This window comes from Furipterus horrens, unplaced genomic scaffold (genome assembly GCF_987537825.1).
Source record: "Furipterus horrens unplaced genomic scaffold, mFurHor1.1.pri manual_scaffold_6, whole genome shotgun sequence".
NCBI classification, from domain to species: domain Eukaryota; kingdom Metazoa; phylum Chordata; class Mammalia; order Chiroptera; family Furipteridae; genus Furipterus; species Furipterus horrens.
Genome location: NW_028327176.1, coordinates 44,120,462 through 44,142,296, shown reverse-complemented (window position 1 = coordinate 44,142,296; position 21,835 = coordinate 44,120,462). Strand labels below are relative to the sequence as shown.

Sequence of the window (21,835 nt, the reverse complement as noted above, 5' to 3'; positions counted from 1 at the left end):
CTTTGTCAGGCACTCCCTATTTCACTACCTTTACACACCCTTTCCCCAATATGCAGAATCCACCATTCTTCTGAAATTCTTTTTCCCCACCTTTCAAAACAACTATTTATGCACTAATACAATATACGAACGATACGATACGAGTTCAGTCTTGACTATTTCCTCCAGGCGGATTTTTCAAACAAGGAAATTCTTTTCAACTGCTGACATTATTGAGTAAGATGCAAGATGTTTAAAGGTCTGCATTTTTAAAAAACTGCACAGTGGAGACAGCCAGACATCTTGAGGACTAAAAAGGAGCTGAATGACTCTATGGAGTACAACCTCATTTCTCCCCAACCCCCTCACTCCAGGTGTGTTTCCTTGCATCTCTCTTTCTCCTAAGCTCCAAGGGCCCTTCTTTTGCCTCTGTAATTTTGTTTCATGAGCCCATTTCACTTTTTCCTTCCTACTTCTGTGACTTTATAAACTTTTTCTCATAGTTTGAGTCTTGGCTCTGAATTCTTTCTTAACCAGAACTCAAGTACCAAGGTTGTTGAACCAAGGTCTGTTCTAACTCCAGGAGTCTTAACACCTGGTGCCATTTTCACTACCAACAGTAGGAATGACCAAAAGAAAAAAAAAAAAAGAAAAGAGTGGTGGCCACTGTATTGGGACCTACGAATTTTAGTTGATACCAAATGCTGTTGTAAAGGAAAGCAAGTTTAGAAAGGGGAGGCATTCCACAAACTGACTTGCCAGAGTGAAAAATTAATGAAGGAAAATGTTATAATTGGCTTTTAATTCAGTCTAGCTGATTAAATTGCTATAATTTGTCTAAACTACAGAAAATGATTAAATGTCAACTTTGACATTGCCCTGAATCTTTTGTCACTGGCCACATATTTTCCTCAAATTGAAGGAAGCTATAGAGTCTGGACTACACACACTCTTGGTTAACATGCGCTTTTCAAATATTTGGCCCAGACTTTTCCCAGAGATACTACATTTACAAAATCAAGAAACATTTTAGGAATAAACAAAAGACACAAGTACCGTTATTATAAAAGCAGAAAGAAAAATATGTAAATAATACATTTTAATCAAATTAAATATACTGCAGGCATAATTTTTAAAGTTAATATTTAAATTTACTCATTATAAAACATTTAAAATTTTCAAGTATGCTTATTTGATTAATAAAGTTTTTATATTCAGTTATTTCATGATAATTATTAGTAAGTTTACATTGTTGAGCAAAATCATCAGCTTAGACATTAAAAACTACCATTATAAAAATATTGCTACAAGGTCTGTCGAATTGCCCCTGCATAGGACTGCTCAGGGGCTGCTTCTGTGCAATATTAGAAACTTTTGTTTTTAACACCCACATCCCACTCAAAGCGCAAACTTCAAGATCAATGATATGAAGGTAGATTAAAATACAGAGAAAGTCCTTCAAACAAAGAAAATAATGGTGTACACCAGTGTATGTTGGTCATTAGCTTTAGAAGTTTGTGATAAAATTTTAAAGGTAAAATGTTAATTTGAGGGGCCTTCAGTTCTTTCTTCCTCCAGCTCTTGGGCTGCTTTTTTAGTTTCCCCATCCTTCACCTCCTGTTGGGAAACCAGGAATTTGTCTTTGTTGTCCTTTCCCCATTTCATTATTATGTTCTGAAACCAAATGTTGGCCTGTCTCTTGGTGAGGGCTAGGGCATGGGAAATCTTGACTCTTTTTTTTCTGGTCAAAAAAAGTTTAAAAGTAATTCCTTCTTCAGGTCTAGCATTTGGGAAGGACAGTAGGCTATGGTCTCATCCAGGGGAATATTTGCAAAAGAGGTGAGCTCTGATTTAAGTGGCTTGGGGCCTCATAATGTTACCAGTGTATGATTTAGTCATATTGTACTAGCTTAGCCTCTTGCTGGGTCATAAAAATTGGCCATCTCTGTGAGTTATCCTATATTCCTAAAACTTTGCAGCCTTCCCAGGACAGTTAATCCTGCCAGTGGGGAGATGGGGCAGGGGAGGGGTGGCTCTGAGGAGGTGAAGCGGGTAGCACTGGGTGGTCAGTTGAGGACTGGAAACCCCAGCCAGAATGAAAGCAGTCCTGGCCATGATCCATTGCCCCCACCACAGCAACCTGGCCAGGTGGGCAGAGTTGATGGTATGGGGGGATGCCCTGCATGAAGGGGGCCTCTGTTCTATGGGGGGATCATGTGAGGGGCAGGGAGGGAAGGCACAGCTCTGCTCAAGCTCTGGGGGAGGGGCTGTGCAGGAAGTTGGAAGGGCTCTTGTCCTAGAGCTGCTAGGCAGCATTGAAATGAGAAAAATTAAAAATAAAAAGGATATTGATTTGATTCCCTTTCACCATGTGCATTAATTATTATTTTAGATCCTAAGAAATCTGTTTTATTTAGTCCATCAACTCTCTTTAATTTTATATGGTCTTACTAGCAGATATTTGAAGTTCATGGGAAGAAAAGGATGAATAACCCACATTTGATTATCTTTTGTCTCTGATAACGCAGAACCCCTGCAAGCCTTCTCCTTAATTACACATATTTTGTGGAGTCCACAGGAGTTGTCATGTGTTCATAAAGAAGTCCAATTGTTAATGGACATTGCCGTTTTCTTCACTTGCTGTATCTACTACTTGTTAGGTGTGCTTTTTTTAAAAAATTTAATCTTTATTTTATTTTTTTTCAATTTAGTCCCCTTACACACCCTTCCCCCAGCAGTCACCACACCGTTGTCCATGACCATGAGTCCTTTTCCTTTTTGCTCAATCCCTCCATCCCCAACATCCCCCGCCCCTGGCTATCATCTTGCGCTCTTTGAGTCTGTCCCCACTTTCCTTGTTAGTTCATTTTGTTCATTAGATTCCACATATGAGTGAAATCATATGGTATTTATCTTTCTCTGACTGGCTTATTTCACTTAGCATAATGTTCTCCAGGTCCATCCATACAGTTGCAAAGGGTAAAATTTTTTTCTTTTTAATGGCTGAGTAGTATTCCATTGTGTAACCGTCCCATAGTTGTTTTATCCTCTCATCTACAGGTAGACACTTGGGCAACTTCCATATCTTGGTGATTGTAAATAATGCTGCAGTGATCATAGGGGTGCTTATTTTCTTTTGAATTACTGTTTTGGGTTCTTTTGGATATAGTCCCAGAAGTGGAATCACTGGGTCAAAAGGCAGATCCATTTTTAATTATTTGAGATATCTCCATACTGCTTTCCACAGTGACTGCACCAGTCTGCATTCCCACCAACAGTGCACAAGGGTTCTCCCATTCTTGCCAGCACTTGTTGTTTGTTTACTTATTGATGATGGCCATTCTGACAGGTATGAGATGGTATCTCATTGTGGTTTTAATTTGCATTTCTCTGATGATTAGTGATATTGAGCATCTTTTTATATGTCTGTTGCCCTCTGTATGTCCTCTTTGGAGAAACATCTATTCAGGTTCTTTGCCCATTTTTTAATTGGGTTGTTTGGTTTTTCAGTGTTGAGTTTTCTAGGTTCTTTATAAATTTTGGATATTAACCCCGTTATCAGATGTATCAGTGAATATGGTCTCCCATCATGGGTTATCTTTTTATTTTCTTGATGGCTTCCTGTGCTGTGCAAAATCTTTTTAGTTTGATATAAGCCCATTTGTTTCTTTTTTCTTTTGTTTCCCTTGCCTGGGGAGAGATATCCAAGAAAATATTACTACAAGCAATGTCCAAGATTTTACTGCCTGTGTTTTCTTTTACAATTTCTATGGTTTTGGGTCTAACATTTAAGTCTTTGATTGATTTTGAATTTATTCTTGTCTGTTGTTTAGGAAGGTGATCTAGTTTCATTTTTTTTTTTGTATGTATCTGTCCAATTTACTCAATACCATTTATTGAATAAACTATCTTTAGCCCCTGTATGTGTTTGCTTCCTCTGTCAAATATTAATTGACTGTAAAGGTGTGGGTCTATTTCTGGACTCTATTCTGTTCCATTGATCTATGTGTCTTTTTTTTATGCCAGTAATATGCTGTTTTGATTACTGTGGCTTTATAGTATAGTGTGATTCCTTCAACTTTGTTCTTCTTTCTCAGGATCGCTGTTGCTATGTGGGGTATTTTGTGGTTTCATATAAATTTTTAAAATATTTTTTCTAGTTCTGTAAAATATGTCATTGGTATCTTAATAGGAGTTGTGTTGAATCTATAGATTGCTTTGGGTAGTATGGACATTTTAATGATGTTAATTCTTCCATGAACACAGTATATGCTTCCACTTATTTGTATTCATTGATTTTTTTCTTCAGTGTCTTATAATTTTCTGTGTACAGGTCTTTATGTCTTGGTTAGGATTATTCTTCGGTATTTTATTCTTTTTGTAGTTACTGAATGGGATTGTTTTCTTAATTTCCCTTTCTGTTAGTTCATTATTGGCATATAAAAATGCAACTGATTTCTGGATATTAATTTTGTATCCTGCTACTTTACTGAATTCATTTATCAGTTCTAGTAGTTTCTTGGTGAAATCTTTGGGGTTTTCTATGTGTGGAATCATGTCATCTGCAAATAATGACAGTTTTACTTCTTCCTTTAAAATTTGGATGCCTTTGGTTTCTTGTCTGATTGCTGTGGCTAGGATTCCAGTACTATGTTGAATAAGAGAAGTGAAAGTGAGCATCCCTGTCATGTTCCTGGTCTTAAGGTGAACTTTTATAGTTTTTGCCTGTTAAGTATGATGCTGACAGTGGGTTTGTAATTTATGGCCTTCATTATGTTTAGGTATGTTCCCTCTAATTCCACTTTGCTGAGAGTTTTTTTATCATAAATAGATGCTGGATTTTATCAATTTTTTTTCTGCATCTATTAATATGATCCTGTGGTTTTTATTCCTTATTTTGTTTATTTGGTGAATCACACTTATTGATTTGCAAATTTTGTACCAACCTTGCATTTCCAGAATAAATCCTACTTAATCATGGTGTATGATCTTTTTGATGCATTGCTGTATTCAGTTTGCTAATATCTTACTGAGAATTTTAGCGTCTGTGTTCATCAGGAATATTGGCCTATAGTTTTCTTTCTTTGTAGTGTCTTTATATGGCTTTGGAATTAGGATAATGCTGACCATGTAAAATGAGTTGGGGACCTTTCCCTTCTCTTGAATTTTATGAAATAGTTTTAGAAGAAGAGGGGTTAGTTCTTCTTTAGTAAAATTCATCTGTGAAGCCGTCTGGTCCAGGGCTTTGTTTGTTGGGAGTTTTTTTTATTACTGCTTCAATTTCACTAGATGTATTCTGTATCCAGATTCTCTGATTCTTCCTGATCTAATTTAGGAAGCTTGTATGTTTCTAGGAATTTACCCATTTTGTACAAGTTGTCCAGTTTGTTGGCATATAGTTGTTTATAACATCTTCTCACAGTCCTTTGTATATCTTTGGTGTCAGTTGTTATGTCTCCTCTTTCATATCTGATTTTATTTATTTGGATCCTTTCTCTTTTTTCTTGACAGTCTGATTAGAGGTTTGTCAATCATGTTTCTTTTCAAAGAACCACCTCCTGGATTCACTGATTTTTTTTTTATATGCTTTATTGATTATGCTGTTACAGTTGTCCCAATTTCTTTTCCCTTTGTTCCCCTCCACCCAGTGACCCCCCTCCCTCCAGTTGTCCCCCGCCTTTAGTCCATGCCCATTGGTTGTGCATATAGTTCTTCTCAGCATCTTCCTATCTACTCCACTCCCACCTACTATGCTTCTTAATTCCTGTACCATCTCCCTCCCTTTCCCCCCTCCCCCCTCCCCACTGACCTCCCTGCAAAATGTTCTCCATACCTATAGTTCTTTTCCCACTCTTGTTGCCTACTTAGTCTGCCTTTGTTTCGGTTCCCTAGCTTCTGTTGTTGGTTGTTGTGATACAGCTTTCATTTTACTGTTCATAGTTTTGATCCTCTTTCTCCTAAACAAGTACCTTTAACATTTCATATAACAGTGGTTTGGATCTAATGAACTCCTTCAGTTTTACTTTGTCCTGGAAGCACCTTTCTCTGCCTTTCTATTCTGAATGACAGTTTCGCGGGATAAAGTAATTGTGGTTGTAGGTTTTTGCTTTTCATTACTTTGAATATTTCTTGCCAGTCCCTTCTTGCCTGCAGTTTCTTTTGAGAAATCAGCTGATAGTCTTATTGGGACCCCTTTGTACCTAATTCTCTTCTTCTCTCTTGCTGCTTTAAGATTCTCTCTTTATCTTTAATTTTTGACGTTTTGATAATAATGTGTCTTGGTGTGGTTCTCCCTGGGTCCATTTTTTTTTAACTCTCTGTACTTCCTGGATCAATAAGTCTTATTTCCTTCCCCAAGTTAGGGAAGTTCTGCTTCACTATTTTTTCACATAATTTTTCCATTTCTAGTTCTTCTTCACCTTCTGGCAACCCTATGATTCAGATGTTGACCCGCTTATAGCTGTCCCATAGGTTTCTGAGCCTCTCCTCATTTTCCTCACTTTTCGCTTTCTCTTTCTGCACTGGTTGACTGTTTGTTCCTTCCCTATTTTCCGATTTGTTGATTTGATCCCTGGTTTTCTTGCCCTCACCACTTCTTTTGTATGTATTTTTGTTCATTTCAGCAGGACTAGCCTTCATTCCTTCCCCATCTTGTTTAAGATCTACTGTTATGTCTGTAAGCATTTTTATAACCAAAGCTGTGAACTGTGCCTCAGAAGGATTTCCTGTCTGCTGCTTCGTTAGATTAGATATTTGTTGTTTGGTCAGCTGCGTCACCAGGATCTGTCATGATCTGTGCCATCCTGACAGTTTCGTGTTTACCTTTGCTTCCTGGGCAGGTCTGACACACCTTCTATGCTATAGGGGGTGGAGCCCCATGCATTCATCACAGCCGGGCGACCCTTCTCACCATGCTGTGGCATTTTCTGTCGGGGTGAGGGTCCAAGATGGATTCCTGCCGTTCACTCTCTGCTGAGAGACTGGGAGCCTCCTCCTCCATCCCCACGCCCTCTGGCCCCCACAGAGGCAATGGGGGTCTGCCCTCCCCAGCATTGGAATCACGAGCTGACGGGTCTGGTCTGCAAACAGGGGTGCTCACCAGGCGCTTCTCACCTCCATTTAAATGCGGGTGTCTGTGCTTACCGCCGTCCCACCGCCGTTGCTGCTGCTGCTGCCGCCAGCACAGCTTGACCTCTCTGCCCCAGCTTCGCCCCTCCTACCTGTCCAGATGAGCACCACTTCTTTATAACTTCATGCGTTGGACTTCTATTTATTTTCTGGAACTTCTGGTTATTTCTGGTTTTGTGGTAGTTGTATTTCTTCTTAGCTGTGGAGGAAGATGGAGCATGTCAGTTTAGGCCTCCATGTTTGCCGAAAGTCTCCTGGATTCACTGATCTTTTGTACCTTTTTATTTATTTTTTTTTCTTCACTCTATTTTGTTTATTTCTGCTATGATCTTTATTATTTCCATCTACTCACTTTGGGTTTTGTTTGTTCTTCTTTTCAGGTTCCTGTAAGTGTGAAGTTAGACGGTTCATTTGAGTTTTTTCTTGTTTTTCTTTTTCTCTTTTTTTTTTTTCGTGTGGGCTAGGCCTGCAGTGCTGTGAATTTCCATCTTAGGATTACTTTCCCAGTGTCCCACAGATTTTGGATTTTTGTGTCCTCATTTTCATTTTTTCAAGGTATCTTTTTGTTTCTTCCTTGGTCTCATTGTTAACCCATTCATTGTTTAATTACATGTTATTTAGCTTCCATGTCTTTGTATATTTTTCAGTGTTCTTGTGTTTCATTTCTAGTTTCATAGCATTGTGGTCAGAGAAGATGTTTGATATGATTTCAGTCTTCTTATTTTTATTGAGACTTATTTTGTGGCCTAACATGTGGTCTGTCCTAGAAAACATTCCATGTGCATTTGAAAAGTGTGTATATTCTCCTCTTTGAGGTGAAATGCTCTGTAGATATCAATTCAATCCATTTGATCTAGTGTATTGTTTAAGGCCACTCTCTCCTTGTTGTTTTCTATTCATTGAAGTCAATCTAGTGCTAAAATCCCCGACTATGACTGTATTTCTGTGAATCTCTCCACGATTTGCTTCACATATTTGGATGCTCCTATGTTGGGTACGTAAATGTTTACTAGAGTTATATATTCTTGTTGTATTGTTCCCTTTATTATTATGTAGCTTCCTTCTTAGTCTCTTACTATAGGCTTGGTTTTAAACTCCATTTTGTCAGATACAGGTACTGCTACCCCAGATTTCTATTTCTTTTCATTTGCATGAAATATCTTTTTCTATCCATTTACTTTTAGTCTGTGTGTATCTTACAATCTTAGATGGATCCCTTGGAGGCAGCATGTATGTGGGTCTTGTATTCTTATCTTTTCAGTTACCCTATGTATTTTGATTGGAGCACTTAAGCAATTTACATTTTAGGTGAAATGATAGATACCATTTTATTGTTAGACTGTTTTCCTCCTCTTTTCCTGTCTTTCTCTTTTTCTTCTTCTTGAAGCAAACCCTTTAACATTTGTTGCAGTACTGGTTTGGTGTTAACAAACTCCTTTAGCTTTTTCTTGTCTGGAAGCTCCTAATTTCTCTTTCAATTTTAAATGATAGCCTTGCTGTATAAAGTAGCCTTGGTTGTAGGTCCTTTTCATCACCTTGAATATTTCACTCCATTCCCTTCTGGCCTGAAATGTTTCTGGCAAGAAATCAGATGACAGTCTTAATTGGTGCTCCCTTGTATGTATCTACCTGTTTTTCTCTTGCAGCTTTTAGAATTCTCTCCTTGTGTTTAAGCCTTATCATTTTAATTATGTGTGTCTCAGTGAAAGCGTCTTTGGGCCCAACTTGTTTGGGACTTTTTGAGCTTCCTGGACTTATGTGTCTTTTTCTTTTACCAGATTAGGGAAGTTTTCGGTCATTATTTCTTTAAATAGGTTCTCAATCCCTTGCTTTCTCTCTTTTCCTTCTAATATTTGCACGATGCCAATGTTATTATGCTTCCAGTTGTCCAAAATGTTTCTTAAGCTCTCCTCAATTTTTTAAAAATTAATTTTGTTTTGATTTGTTTTGTTGCTCTGCCTGGGTGTTTTTTTTCTACCTTGTCTTCCAAATCATTGATTTGATCCTCTGCTTCATCTAGCCTGCTGTTTATTTATTCCTTTCAGTGTATTATTTATTTCAGATACTGCTTTTTTTTATTTCTAACTGGTCCTTTTAAAAGATTTCTGTGTCTTTTTTCATGATGTTGAGTGTCCTTATAATAATTACTCTTAACTCTCCTATCTGATAAATTGCTCCATTTCATCTAGCTCTTTTGTAGAATTCTCTTGTTCTTTCATTTGGAGTCTATTTCTTTGTCTTCCCACTTTGGCTCCTTTTTGTGTTTGTTTCTATGTATTAGGTAGATCCATGAACACTCTTGTATAGGCCTTTGTCAGACACTCTTTGTGACTGACCCTAGTCAACCTGTTTGGAGCTATCAGTGATCCACAGCATGTGGCTCCCTCTGCTAGGTCTGTTTGTGTGCAGAAAGAAGCAGGCTGGGCACCAAGTCCAGCTTTTATTAGCACCAGGCCTGAGGGAAGGTAAGCTAAAGTCTCATAGAGCTCCAAGAGATCTGCCTTAGTTGTTAAACTAATCAGTGATTTAGCCTCAAAGTGTAGTCAGCAGCCTCGTTAAGCTCTACAGGGTGGGGCAGAGTAATTCCTGCAGGCAGGGTTATTGCTTCCTCTTAGGCTGATGCTCAGAGAGGAGTGCTCTGCAGTATGGGGAATGATTCAGCACAGGGATTCTGGTGGTTGTTCCTTCAGTTCTCTCCCCAGAGTCACCAATCCTGGACTCTATTTATGTGTCTGTAGTCCACTCTGCCCTTCCTCTGCTGGAGTCCAGGGTAAGAGGCTGCAAACAAAATTTTGTGCATGATAGGCTTGCTTTATCAACTGATTATTGCCACCATTTCTTCAGGTGTATGGATTACTCTTTGATCACTATGTCTAATTTTGCTGAGTATGGATCCTGATACCACCACTCCCAGTGAGTCCACTAATCTGAGGTCCACTAACAGAATGTCTTTTGTGGGGCCATAAATGGGTTCTTTGTAAAGTAGAATGTCTTTCTCCCTGTTTTTCCCTTTACTGTTTAGTGGGAAATAGAATAGTGTTGTTTGTACATCAGACATTTTGAGAATTTGTCTGTACATTTTTCTTAGTCTTCCCGCCTGCATTGGAACCAGACATGAATTTTTAGGTGCTAAACTGGCAGATAAGTCTAGATTATAGACGCTACAGTGTAATATTCTCAGAATTTCCCCTTATGTCCAAATACAAAGGGTCAGGGGTTTTGCACTTGACATTTGAAGCTCTCCATAGATCTAATTTTGCTTTTTTCCTTCTAAACTGTGTGGTTTAGGACTTTAGAACTTAGTAAATATGTGTATAGTGGATCTATTGGTAATGTACTTTAAAGCATTCTTGCCTCTTAGAAATAGCAAATGTGGATTACAAAGGAAATTATACTCCACTTTTCATTTCTGTTACCAGGGCAAAGTTTTGACCCATTATTTGTTATTGAATTGATTTAAACTGGAGAATAAAATTTCAAGTGCAGTCTTCTTTTGATATGTTAAATAAAGGTGTTGTCCTTTTGGTTTCACTTACAATATTTTCTCTATTTAATTTTTATGATAAAATCTTTTTATGTAGCTACTAACAGCTATACTGAAATCTTGTATTTGCCAAAATTGCCATAAATTCGAATTATTAGTATTTGAATAATCATTACATTGAGTAATGTGAGTTTTTGTTTTTTAGTATAGTCTAGAAGTTGTGACTTTTGATGCTCAATATCAGAAGATGTATGTACCTGTTTCATCACTTCCTTTCTTCCCTATCCCAGTGAAACATTTATGCATTCGCACATCCCCATTCAAATAAATACTTCCTCTTATATAGAAATTTCTCCATCTACAGATGTTTTTTCCTTCATAAAACCCTATTTTGCTTAGTAGTTATTAATTCATTTCATCTTGTGAAATAACTATATGAAGTAAGAGATCATATTTAATACTTTTTTATATTTTTCCATATAAATGTTCATAGTGCTAGACATAGTGAGTAATAGCAGCAGTAGCATCAACAATGGCAACAGTAAGGTAAACTGAATAATGGCATTTTTTTTTCCTTTAAATTCTAAGTACCAGGGCAGTTCAAAGTAGGATTATTGTCAGTAATTTCTACCAAGAAATTCTGAGTCATTTATTTTAATCTGCCAGCAATGAGAGGAGAAAAGGTCTACTCCTTAAATTTATTTAATCAAACAGAGGTACATGGATTTTTACTGAGATGGTCTTTTTTTAAAACTATATTTTATTAATTATGTTGTTACAGTAGTTCCAGTTTTTTCTATTTTGCTCACCTCCACCCAGCACCCACCCTCCCCCAGCAATCCCACCCTCCCTTATTTCATGTCCATGGGTCGTGTACACAGTTCCCTGGCTTCACCCCTTCCTGTATTATTCTTTTTTAAAAAAATCAATTTTTTATAACAATAAAAAATAACAATTCCTTCTACTCAGACTTAAGACCCTTTATAATCTTATAAAGGACAATGAGCGAAGGTCTTGTGCTCCTCTAGCTGCTTCAAGCTGGACATGGTTGTCATGCTACCTACCCTTGGGTCCAGAAATCCCTAATAAGAGTGGGGGTGTGGAGGGGATGGTGGCCTTCCCACGTGGGGAAGGATCTTGCAGACTCCAGGTCAGTTGCTGTCCCCAGACAATGGCGTGCTTGGTTTAACAGGCTGGCATCTTTGTTGTATTCTGGGGGCAACAGATTTGGGAACACGGTTAAAAGGCGTCATTCAATCCATAACTACTAGATGGCAAAAGGCAGGGATTAATTTTTTCAATGTCCCACATCAGGGAAAAAAGGGGCTTCTTTAGAGGAAGGTGTGCCAGGCACATCTGTTCAAAACCCTTTTGCCCTCTATACTTAGTTTGGGCTGAGGGGAATATTTTAGGTTTCTCCTCTCTCAGACCTCTGGGTCCTTTCTGTCCAAGCCATTAGGATAGAAAAAGACACCAGTTTTAAAGTGAAGCCCATAGACCACCCCATGCTTCACCAACCCAACCACTTAGTTCAGTCAAACCGTTGGGTCTCAGGAGGCAGCGATGCAGACAGGTTTAAGTGAAGCCTATATGTACAGACAATCACTCAGGTAATGAGATCATAGGCTTATGCCCTATGAAAACAGAACACACATATTAATTTATGCAACATAACCCACAAACCAGTCTCTAAATCTGCCATACTATCTTATTGGAAAGACATCCAGTTGCAAGGCATTTGACATTCTTCTTGTCTGTAAATTAAGCATCTTTGATGATGTCACAGACCTAGTTTAACTTTCAAATGAAAACAAAGTTTAAATAAAAATAAACTTTAAAGACAGTTAACTGCACTAGTTTATAGTTTACCAGTGAGCATTGTGATTTTCCTTGAATCATAATGTTTCTCCTTAAGATTGCCCTCCTTGTCATTAAAGGGACCGCATTAAGTCCAGATTTAATTAATTCTGTTCATTTGCGTAAACACAACAAGAGCAGCAAATGATCACATATGATCTTTAGTTCTGCTTTGCTGGAACTTACTCAAGGAACCTTTAGGGTGACTTTCAGTCTGCCCTTCAGGGCACAGGAGCTGAGCCACAAACCTGCCATTCAGCCTTGCTGGTTAACACCTGTCTTTTCCAAGTCTTTCTGGTTTTCCATTGTGCCTTAAGGTCCCTTCTAGCCATCTTTCAGGAAAGCAACCTTTGTCCTTTCCCTGGAAAGATTGCCATGGACCACACAACCAACCAAGGTACCAGGCCTTTTTGCTCGTGGGCTTTTATTACCTTCGAAAGTCAATCCCAGTTCCTCAGGGCTTTTTGGTAACAAACAGAGCCCCGGCATGCCTTCTTTAGGCATGACATCCCAGTCAAAGTCTTAGTTAACAAAACCTCTATTAACAACTGGTCTTATTAGTTTTATGCAAAGAACCTTATATCATTACTTACTTCTTCAGAATGCCAAATTCTGGAGGGATCAGGTAGGTAGAAAAATATTCAGTGTGAAGGAAAATCCTTGTCCTTCTAATATTCCCAAAAATTGCATTTCTATACTTTACATTTTCTATTCACTTTCCTACATATGAGGTGTTTTTTTGGGGGGGGGGGCGGTTTGCTGGCTCATTTATTAATTTATTTTGCTTTCTTTTGTTTTCCCCCCACTAAAAATTTTTGTTTCTTTGTTTTTCTATTACAGTTGTCCCACTTTTTTCCCCATTGCTTCCCCACACCCTGCCCACCCCTTCTCCCTCTGTCAATCCCCACCCAGTTGTCCATGTCCATGGGTCATTTATACATGTTCTTTGACTAGACCCTTCTCCTTCTTATCCCCTTGTCTCCCTCCCCTCTCCCCACTTGTCACTGTTAGTCTACCCCTTGTTTACATACCTCTGGTTCAAATTTGCTTGTTTGTTTGTATTGTTCATTAGTCTCCTGTATTAGGTGATATCGTATGGTATTTTTCTTTCATTGCCTAGCTTGTTTCGCTAAGCATAATTTTTTCTAGTTCCATCCATGTTCTTGCAAATGAGAGAAGTTTCTTCTTTCTTTCTGCTACATAGTACTCCATTTGTAAATGTACCACAGTTTTTTCATCCGCTCATCTACAGATGGGCACTTACGTTGTTTCCAGCACTTGGCTATTATAAAAAGTGCTGCTATGAACATAGGGGTGCATAGGTTCTTTTGAATTGGTGTTTCAGGATTTTTCAGATATAATCCTAGCAATGGAATTGCTGGTTCAAAAGGCAGTTCCATTTTTAGTTTTTTGAGGAAATTTCATACTGTTTTCCACAGTGGCTGCAGCAGTCTGCATTTTCACCAGTAGTGCACTAGGGTTCCCTTTTCTCTGTATCCTTGCCAGCACTTGCTTGTTGATTTGTTGATGATGGCCATTCTAACTGGTGTGAGGTAGTACCTCATTGTGGTTTTTTATTTGCATCTCTCTGATGGCTAGTGATGTTGAGCATTTTTTCATATGCTTTTGGACCCTCCGTATGTTCTCTTTGGAGAAGTGTTTGTTCGGGTCCTTTGCCCATTTTTTAATTGGGTTGTCTGTCTTCTTAGTGTTGAGTCATATAAGTTCTTTATATATTTTGGAGATCAATCGTTTGTCTGAGGTATCATTGTCAAATATATTTTCCCACATGGTTGGTTCCCTTTTCATCTTACTGATGTTTTTTTTTTTTTTTTTTTTTTCTGAACAGAAACTCTTTAGTTTGATGTAGTCCCATTTGTTTATTCTTTCCTTTATTTCCTTTGCCTTAGGAGATATATCAGTGAAAATATTGCTACGTGGGATATCTGAAAATTTCCTGTCTGTGTTTTCCTCTAGAACTTTTATGGTGTCATGGCTTACATTTAAGTCTTTGATCCATCTTGAGTTTATTCTGGTGTATGGTATAAGTTGATGGTGTAGTTTCACTTTTTTGCCTGTCCCTGTCCAGTTCTCCCAACACCATTTGTTGAAGAGGCTCTTTTCACTCCCTTTTATGTTCCTTCTCCCTTTGTCAAATATTAGTTGACCATATAGACCTGGGTTTATTTCTGGGCTCTCTATTCTGTTCCATTGATCTATATGTCTTTTCTTATGCCAGTTCCAGAATGTTTTGATTACCGTGGCCTTGTAATATAGTTTGATGTCAGGTATTGTGATTCCCCCTGCTGTGTTCTTCCTCAAAATTGCTGTGGGTATTCAGAGTCTTTTTGGGTTCCATATAAACTTTTGAAGTATTTGTCCTAGGTCTGTGAAATAGTCATTGGTGTTTTAATAGGGATTGCATTGAATCTAAAGATTGCTTTGTGTAGTATGGACATTTTAATGATGTTGATTCTTCCCATCCATGAACATGGCATATGCTTCTATTTATTTGTATCTTCCTTAATTTGTTTCTTCAGTGTTATGTAGTTTTCTGAGTACAGGTCTTTTACCTCCTTGATTAAATTTATTTCTAGGTACTTTTATTTTTCTTGTTGCTACAGTAAATGGATTTTTTTCTAATTTCTATCTCTGATATTTTATTGTTGGTGTACAGAAATGCCTTTGATTTCTGAATATTGACTTTGTACCCTGCTATTTTGCCAAATTCACTTATTAGATTGAGCAGTTTTTTTCGTGGAGTCTTTAGGGTTTTGTATGTATACTATCATGTCATCTGCAAATAATGACAGTTTTACTTCCTCTTTTCCAATTTGAATGCCTTTTATTTCTCTTAGTCTGATTGTTGTGGCTAGAACTTCCAACACTATGTTGAATAGGAGTGGGAAGAGTGGACATTCTTGTCTTTTTCCTGACCTCAGGGGGAATGCTTTCAGTTTTTGCCCATTGAGTATGATGCTGGCTTCAGGTTTCTCATATATGGCTTTTATGATGTTGAGGTATGCTCCCCCTATTCCCATTTTGCTGAGTGTTTTTATCATAAATCGGTTTTGTACTTTATCAAATGCTTTTTCGCATCTATTGATATGGTCATGTGGTTTTTATCTTTCATTGTGTTTATGTGGTGTATTACGTTTATTGATTTGCAAATATTAAAACATCCTTGCATCCCTGGGGTGAAACCCACTTGATCATGGTGTATGATCTTTCTAATGTGTTGCTGGATCCGGTTTGCCAATATTTTGTTGAGTATTTTAGCATCTATGTTCATCATCGATATTGGCCTGTAGTTTTCTTCCTTTGTTGTGTCTTGACCTGGTTTTGGAATTAGAGTCATACTGTCTTCATAGAAAGGGTTTGGGAGTCTTCCCTCCTCTTGGTATTTTTGGAATAGTCTGGAAGGATAGGAGTTAGTTATTTCCTAAATATTTTGTAAGATTCACCTGTGAAGCCATCAGGTCCAGGGCTTGGTATCCTTAATATAGTCCCGAGGTAGGTACTTCATTTTACCCATTTTATAGGTGGGGGAACTTAGAAATAGAGAAGTTAGGTAATTTGTGCAAGTTAGCTAATAAGCTGAGAAGTTATTGAATAGAATAAGAAACCAGCCACTTAGAGTCTAGAATCTACACACCGACCTTAATAAATGCAAAAAGAAATATTTATTTAATTCACTGATTACTTATATAAACATTCCAGACCTTACTGATCCCAATGAAAATGGTGCAGTTTACATATTCTCATATAGGAAGTATTTTAGTTTAAGTATAGCTATAATATAATAATTCTGAAATGAGTCTCATAAAACTAATGAAAGCATTTCCTAAGAACACAGCTTTGTAAACATTTTGAGTAACAGCAGCCTCAGTAGAGTCATAGGTGACAACTCTGAAAGGTAATAGTCAATTGAATTGAAAACCTTGTAATTTTTTAAATATCTCCTTTTCCCTGTTTCCTGCTGATAAAGAACTGTGTCCTCTTTCATAGTAATACAGTCTACTCCCTCTCTTACCCCCTACCTGTGTGCAGTGGCAGCTAGTTCCTGGTTAGAGCAGGGCACATCTGGGATTGAAAGATCCTTTGTTTTATTTCTAACTTTCAAGGCACTTTAGTATAAGGAAAAAAGTGAGTTCAGATCAACTCAAAATTTACTATTATTTTTATATCCTCTTTCTTTCTACCCTTTTCAACTTAATTTGTCTATCACTTTTCATCATACATCTTGCTCTACCACCACCACCCCTGGGACATGTCTTCATTTTACTCAAACGACTGCATATTCTCCCTTCCATACCTTTGTATAGTCAAATATAGGAGAGTGCTGTGGTTGTAAGCTCAGACTCTGGAGCCAGTCTGCTTAGATTCAAAGCCTGCCTCCACTACCTACTGGCTGTATGACCTATCTGAGCTTTGTTTCCTGGGTATGGAAGTAAGGATGGCACTAATTCAAAGAGGAGCTATGAGAATTAAATGAGTTAATACATATCAAATGTATAAAACGATGCTTGTCATGAAGTGGGAACTTAGTATTATCTGTTGTTATCATCATCATTTAATTGGAAGAATCCTATACTTCTTTAAGGTTCTGCTAACATTTCACAACTTCTCTGTAGCTTTCTTAGAGGCTCACTGTTCCAGGCAGGCTCAGGCCTTTCTTTTATGCTGCTACATTGTTCACTGCCATTTTAATAATTAGCACAGTGTGTCTTATTATATGAACATTCACATTTCTTGATTATTGTAACTGCATTGAGGTTAAATGTAAAGGTGAAGGAACGCCCAAGAATTTTGTATTGTATTTAAATTATTTTGATTTGTCACCCATATGAATAGCATGGGAAATAGTTTTCATCACTCCTAATGTTAAAGATGCCGAGGGCTTATTTCTTCATCTAAAAGATGTCTTAAAATATTTTTAAGCTTCTTTTGTTATTTAGAAGTTTATTGGAAAGAACAACATTTTTATGATCTATAAAAAAAGAACCTCTTGGTAGTTTACTATATGTATTTCTAATATGTAGTAAAGTATACATAGACTATGGTACTACATGTATTTCCAAGAAGATATTTGAAAGTTATATAAATTCTTTTAAAATAGTTGTAGAATGTTTGCTTTTTTTCCTCCATTCATGTTGGTTTTCTTCTAATCAGTCCCAATTGATTTGGTTCTACTTGATTTTTAAAAAAGTATCAATAATATCCATCACTAATCTCTGCTAGTAAAACTGGGAGGAAACACAGAATGTACATTTTTTGTTATCATTATTTATTTTATTCTTTCCATTTTTTAATGCAGTCGGAGTAAAATAACAAACTAACCTGAACGCTAAAGTGGTTTCACACAATTTACTTCTAAATAAATGTGTTTCTTATAATAGTAACTATATGCCATTTACCTTGAAATTTTTATTTTAATTAGCTAGTGTGTGAGAGATTGTAAATATTTGCTTTGTACATTAAAAATAGACCACAAAATGTGTTTGTACCTAATAACTAGCTAACAGATATTTCCTTTCCTTAAAAATGTTTTTAAAATGCTTAAATACTAAATAATTCTTAATATACTCAGATTCTTAAAAACCAAACATGTCAGTGAAAACTCAAATATATATTCTTCTTACCACATTTCTCAATATGATGACAATAGTAAACCTAGGAAAGGCAGTGTATTTTCCCATTTTCTAGGGTTTATTCCTGGATGGCTAACCAAGGATATATTGAAATGTTTATTTTAATGAACCATATCTCAAATATCAGTAGTGGCAAAAGCTTCTGTTATCTCTAAGGGATCTTGGTTTTATTGGCAATAGGAGATAATTAATTGGCACATCTTTATAATTATTTTAAACAGGGCAGAGATTCCTTCTGCCATCAGATGTCTTTCTGCCTGACTGAACTGCACCTGTGGTCTTTGAAGAATACCTTACACATTGCGGGTAAATGAGCTCTGGATTAATTTCAATATTTTTCAAATACAAGTTACAACATTATAAATAAATACTAACAAAGGTTAGAGCCTAGATTCTCTAGCTGCAGTTGCATTGTTTACTTTTTACTTAATGAAAAATTGGCTAACAAAATAGCTCCTTTTAGTTGCTTTGATTAATTTATTTTTCAGCTTGAGTTAGATTTTCTGTTGTGAAAATTACTCTTATTGGCCAAATATTTATTTCCTGTTAAGATACATGTTCAATTTCTTTTTTGCTGGAATTGTTCATAATAACTGATTTATATACATAAGTATTTTCGGGCTAGATAAAGGCATGGTAAAGGCATTTCTATTTGATATTTAAATAGTATTTCAAACATACAGCTAAGACATACAATTAATTATATTCAAATTCTTTGCATTTCACATTCTTTTGTGGGGAGAGGAGAAATAGAAGCATGTTAACAATGCCAAGGTGTACTTTACATGTGCTCTCTGCTCCCAGGCCCTCTTAGCGGGCAGAGCTTAAGAATATATGCATGTATGTATACACTCAAATTTATACCCACAGTTACTTCTGTATCTTCTTTTTATATTGAAAACCATGAGTTCAGCTCTGGCCAAGTGGCTCATTTGGTTGAGGTATCGTCTCATACACCAAAAGGTTGCAGGTTTGATTCCCGGTGAGGGTACATACCTAGGTTTTGGGTTTGATCCCTGGTCAGGGTACGTGTGGGAGGCAACAGATCAAAGTTTTTCTCTCACATTGATGTTTCTCTCCATCACTCCTTCCCTCTCTCCCCACCTTCCTTTCTCTCTAAAATCAATAAACATATTTTCCGGTGAAGGTTAAAAACAAAACAAAACCATGAATTCACATTGGTACCTCCAATTCTAATCTAAACGATGTTTGTTTTAATTTTCTCCCTCCCTGTATTTGTACTCTCTTTAAAGACAGTGGGAGAGCTGAGGCTCTCATAGCTTTATTTAATTGTAAATATTTGGATGCATGGAATGATGGAGTATTATAAAAGTATAACATATATTGAAAAGTGTAAGAATTATAAGGACATGTTTTGAACTGTCAAAAGTGAATACACTGATAAAATTATCACCCAGGTGAAAAAATGAAATATTAGCAGTACCTTAGGATCCCTACCTTCCTAATCACTCCTTATTAGGTATTTTTAGTCTAATAGAAATAAAATGCATTCTTTGTAAGTGTATTTCCAATTAATAGCATAATGAATATAATAGAACTTCAGTAAGTATACATAATTGTTTTGAAACTATATTTAAAAAATTATTTTAGCTGTAATACACTCATTTTTGAAGTTTCATTATTCAGTTTGAGAAAGTTTGGAGCAGTCAGTCACTAGGGGGCAGCCTGTACCGCTTCCATTTAGAGTTATATCCTTTTGTTAGTAATTAGAGTTCCTTTGCATGGAACGAAACAAATGTTACTTTAAAGAAAAATATTTCACTATTCACAGATAGGAAGAAAACAGACACAGTTATTTTGTTATCCTGTAGTTAAACAGTAAGAGCAGATCCCTTGATTAAATCACTTTCAACATCTAGGAATCTTAGCCTTGCTTCCTTTTTAGCCCTGGCAGTGCATCCGACTTTGAATGGTTTTGGAAGGTTTTCTTAGTCTAAGCAGCTTCAGATAATTTATCCATACCTTACTCTAATCCTCTTTCTTTCCTACAGATTCCTCACCAAACACCCTACCAGACTTGAACTAAATAGGAGAAAAGAAAGCCACAGCTCAGAATACAGCAGTTAGGGCATTTTCTTCCACCCACTGCTTTCATTTGGCATTGCTTAGTGGCAATTCCCTTTTGGTAACACCCTGTGAAAAATATCAGAGGAAGTGTGAAAGAGAAAAGGTAGTCTTCCTTGATTTCAGTTCTTTACTGTTCCTTTCCTCATGCCATTCTAGTTTTGTGTAAATCTTTTCTAATTCCATTGATAAATTTTTCAGTATCCCTATAATACATGAACCCATGTCTAGATATTTTAAAACCATTTTATTTCTAGTAACATAAAGATACTGTTTTTGTGCTCCTTCCTGCCTGTACTCCCACCCTGCAGTAAAATCTCTTTGGATTCTTATTCTCCAGAACTTTTTACCATAATCTAACGTTATTTCTTCCTTTCTATAGATAGAGATATTGGGATATACCAGTATTATGACAAGAATGATCAACCAGGTAAAGTATCTGTTCTGCTCAGCTAATTGTTATAAACTAAATATTCTAAGTTGTATAATACTGACCATTAATAAATTATAGGATTAAGAAAAGTGATGTCAGTTCTTTAGAAAAATGCTGAGATTGATATCTATTCTATATAAAATAAAGCAATATTGATAAAATACTGGAGAAGAACATGGAAATTTTCATTTTACTGATGATCAGACTGATAACTGGACAGTCTATTCACATTTATTTATCAGCGTCCCAGTAGAGGGCATTGTTAATGCATGGGTTCCACTGATGCTGGCCTGCCGGATCCTCACCTGGCATCTGAAATAGGCATTTCTGAGTGAATGATCAATTTTCTTTATCTGATTAATCCTGTTAATCCCGTAAGTTTTTGATGGGCCAAAAGGTCTTCCTAGCTAGAGTTACTTCCTGTTTCGGTCTCTGTTGAAGTGGGGCTTGTGTGGGCATCTTGTATGCTTAGCTTGGTGGTTCGTAGGCTGACTTCATGGTTCTGATGACAGACTGAAACAGCTTCTGTTCTGGGCTTGGTTGCAGTTCCCTTCCATATCTGATGAGATTGCAAGCTCAGGATATTGGCCCACCTGTTGTGCTACATAAGCCTTTTCACTGCAAATTTAGGAACTACCTCTGTGAAATGAAAACATCTAAATTATGGCATTTTTTTCCAATTTGCTCTTAAAGTTTAGCGTAATTTATTAATCTCAATGATGTGTGTAAGAAGTGTTATATATGTGCATGTAAAAGTACTGTGTTATAATACAAAATAATTTCTACTTTTTTTCATTTTTCCAACTCTCTACTACAATATCAGCAACAGAGCATGGTAACTTAGAAGAAAAGCAGAAGCTGGCAGAATGTAAGCTTACTTTGTATTTCTTATGGAATCATTATAAAACTGGAATTTTAATATCCCTGAAGATTCAGTTTTAAAAAATATTTTAAGCATTCTAAATTTCTTATAATTATAAATTCTCATTTTTTAGGTATATAAACATGAGTAAGAATTGTATTTGTTAGGCCTATCTATTTTAGACCATCGAAATCTCTATCCAGTTTTATATGCTTATGTAAACATAAACTTTCTTAATGAATATTTATATTACTTAATATATTTAAAATAAGTATCATGCTTAAATTCTGCTAACATTTTATTATTTGTCCTATGCTTAAATCATTGTTTTACCCTTTTTAAGAAAATATCATTTG

General features: G+C 36.6%; 1 protein-coding gene and 1 pseudogene across 6 annotated transcripts in view; one reads left to right on the top strand and one right to left on the bottom strand.

Moving 5' to 3' along the window:
- The window catches only part of WDPCP (WD repeat containing planar cell polarity effector), a 348,783-nt gene that overhangs the window by 79,273 nt on the left and 247,675 nt on the right, over positions 1-21,835 (top strand). For all 6 annotated transcript variants that reach the window (XM_090281375.1, XM_090281376.1, XM_090281373.1 and 3 more), the window contains exons 2-4: positions 18,321-18,405; positions 20,567-20,614; positions 21,441-21,485. In XM_090281375.1, the coding sequence (XP_090137501.1) occupies positions 18,345-18,405; positions 20,567-20,614; positions 21,441-21,485 (154 nt within the window). In that variant the 5' untranslated portion in view covers positions 18,321-18,344. The remainder of the gene's footprint in view (positions 1-18,320; positions 18,406-20,566; positions 20,615-21,440; positions 21,486-21,835) is intronic.
- LOC150006055 (homeobox protein Hox-D8 pseudogene) lies at positions 1,522-2,101 on the bottom strand (annotated as a pseudogene).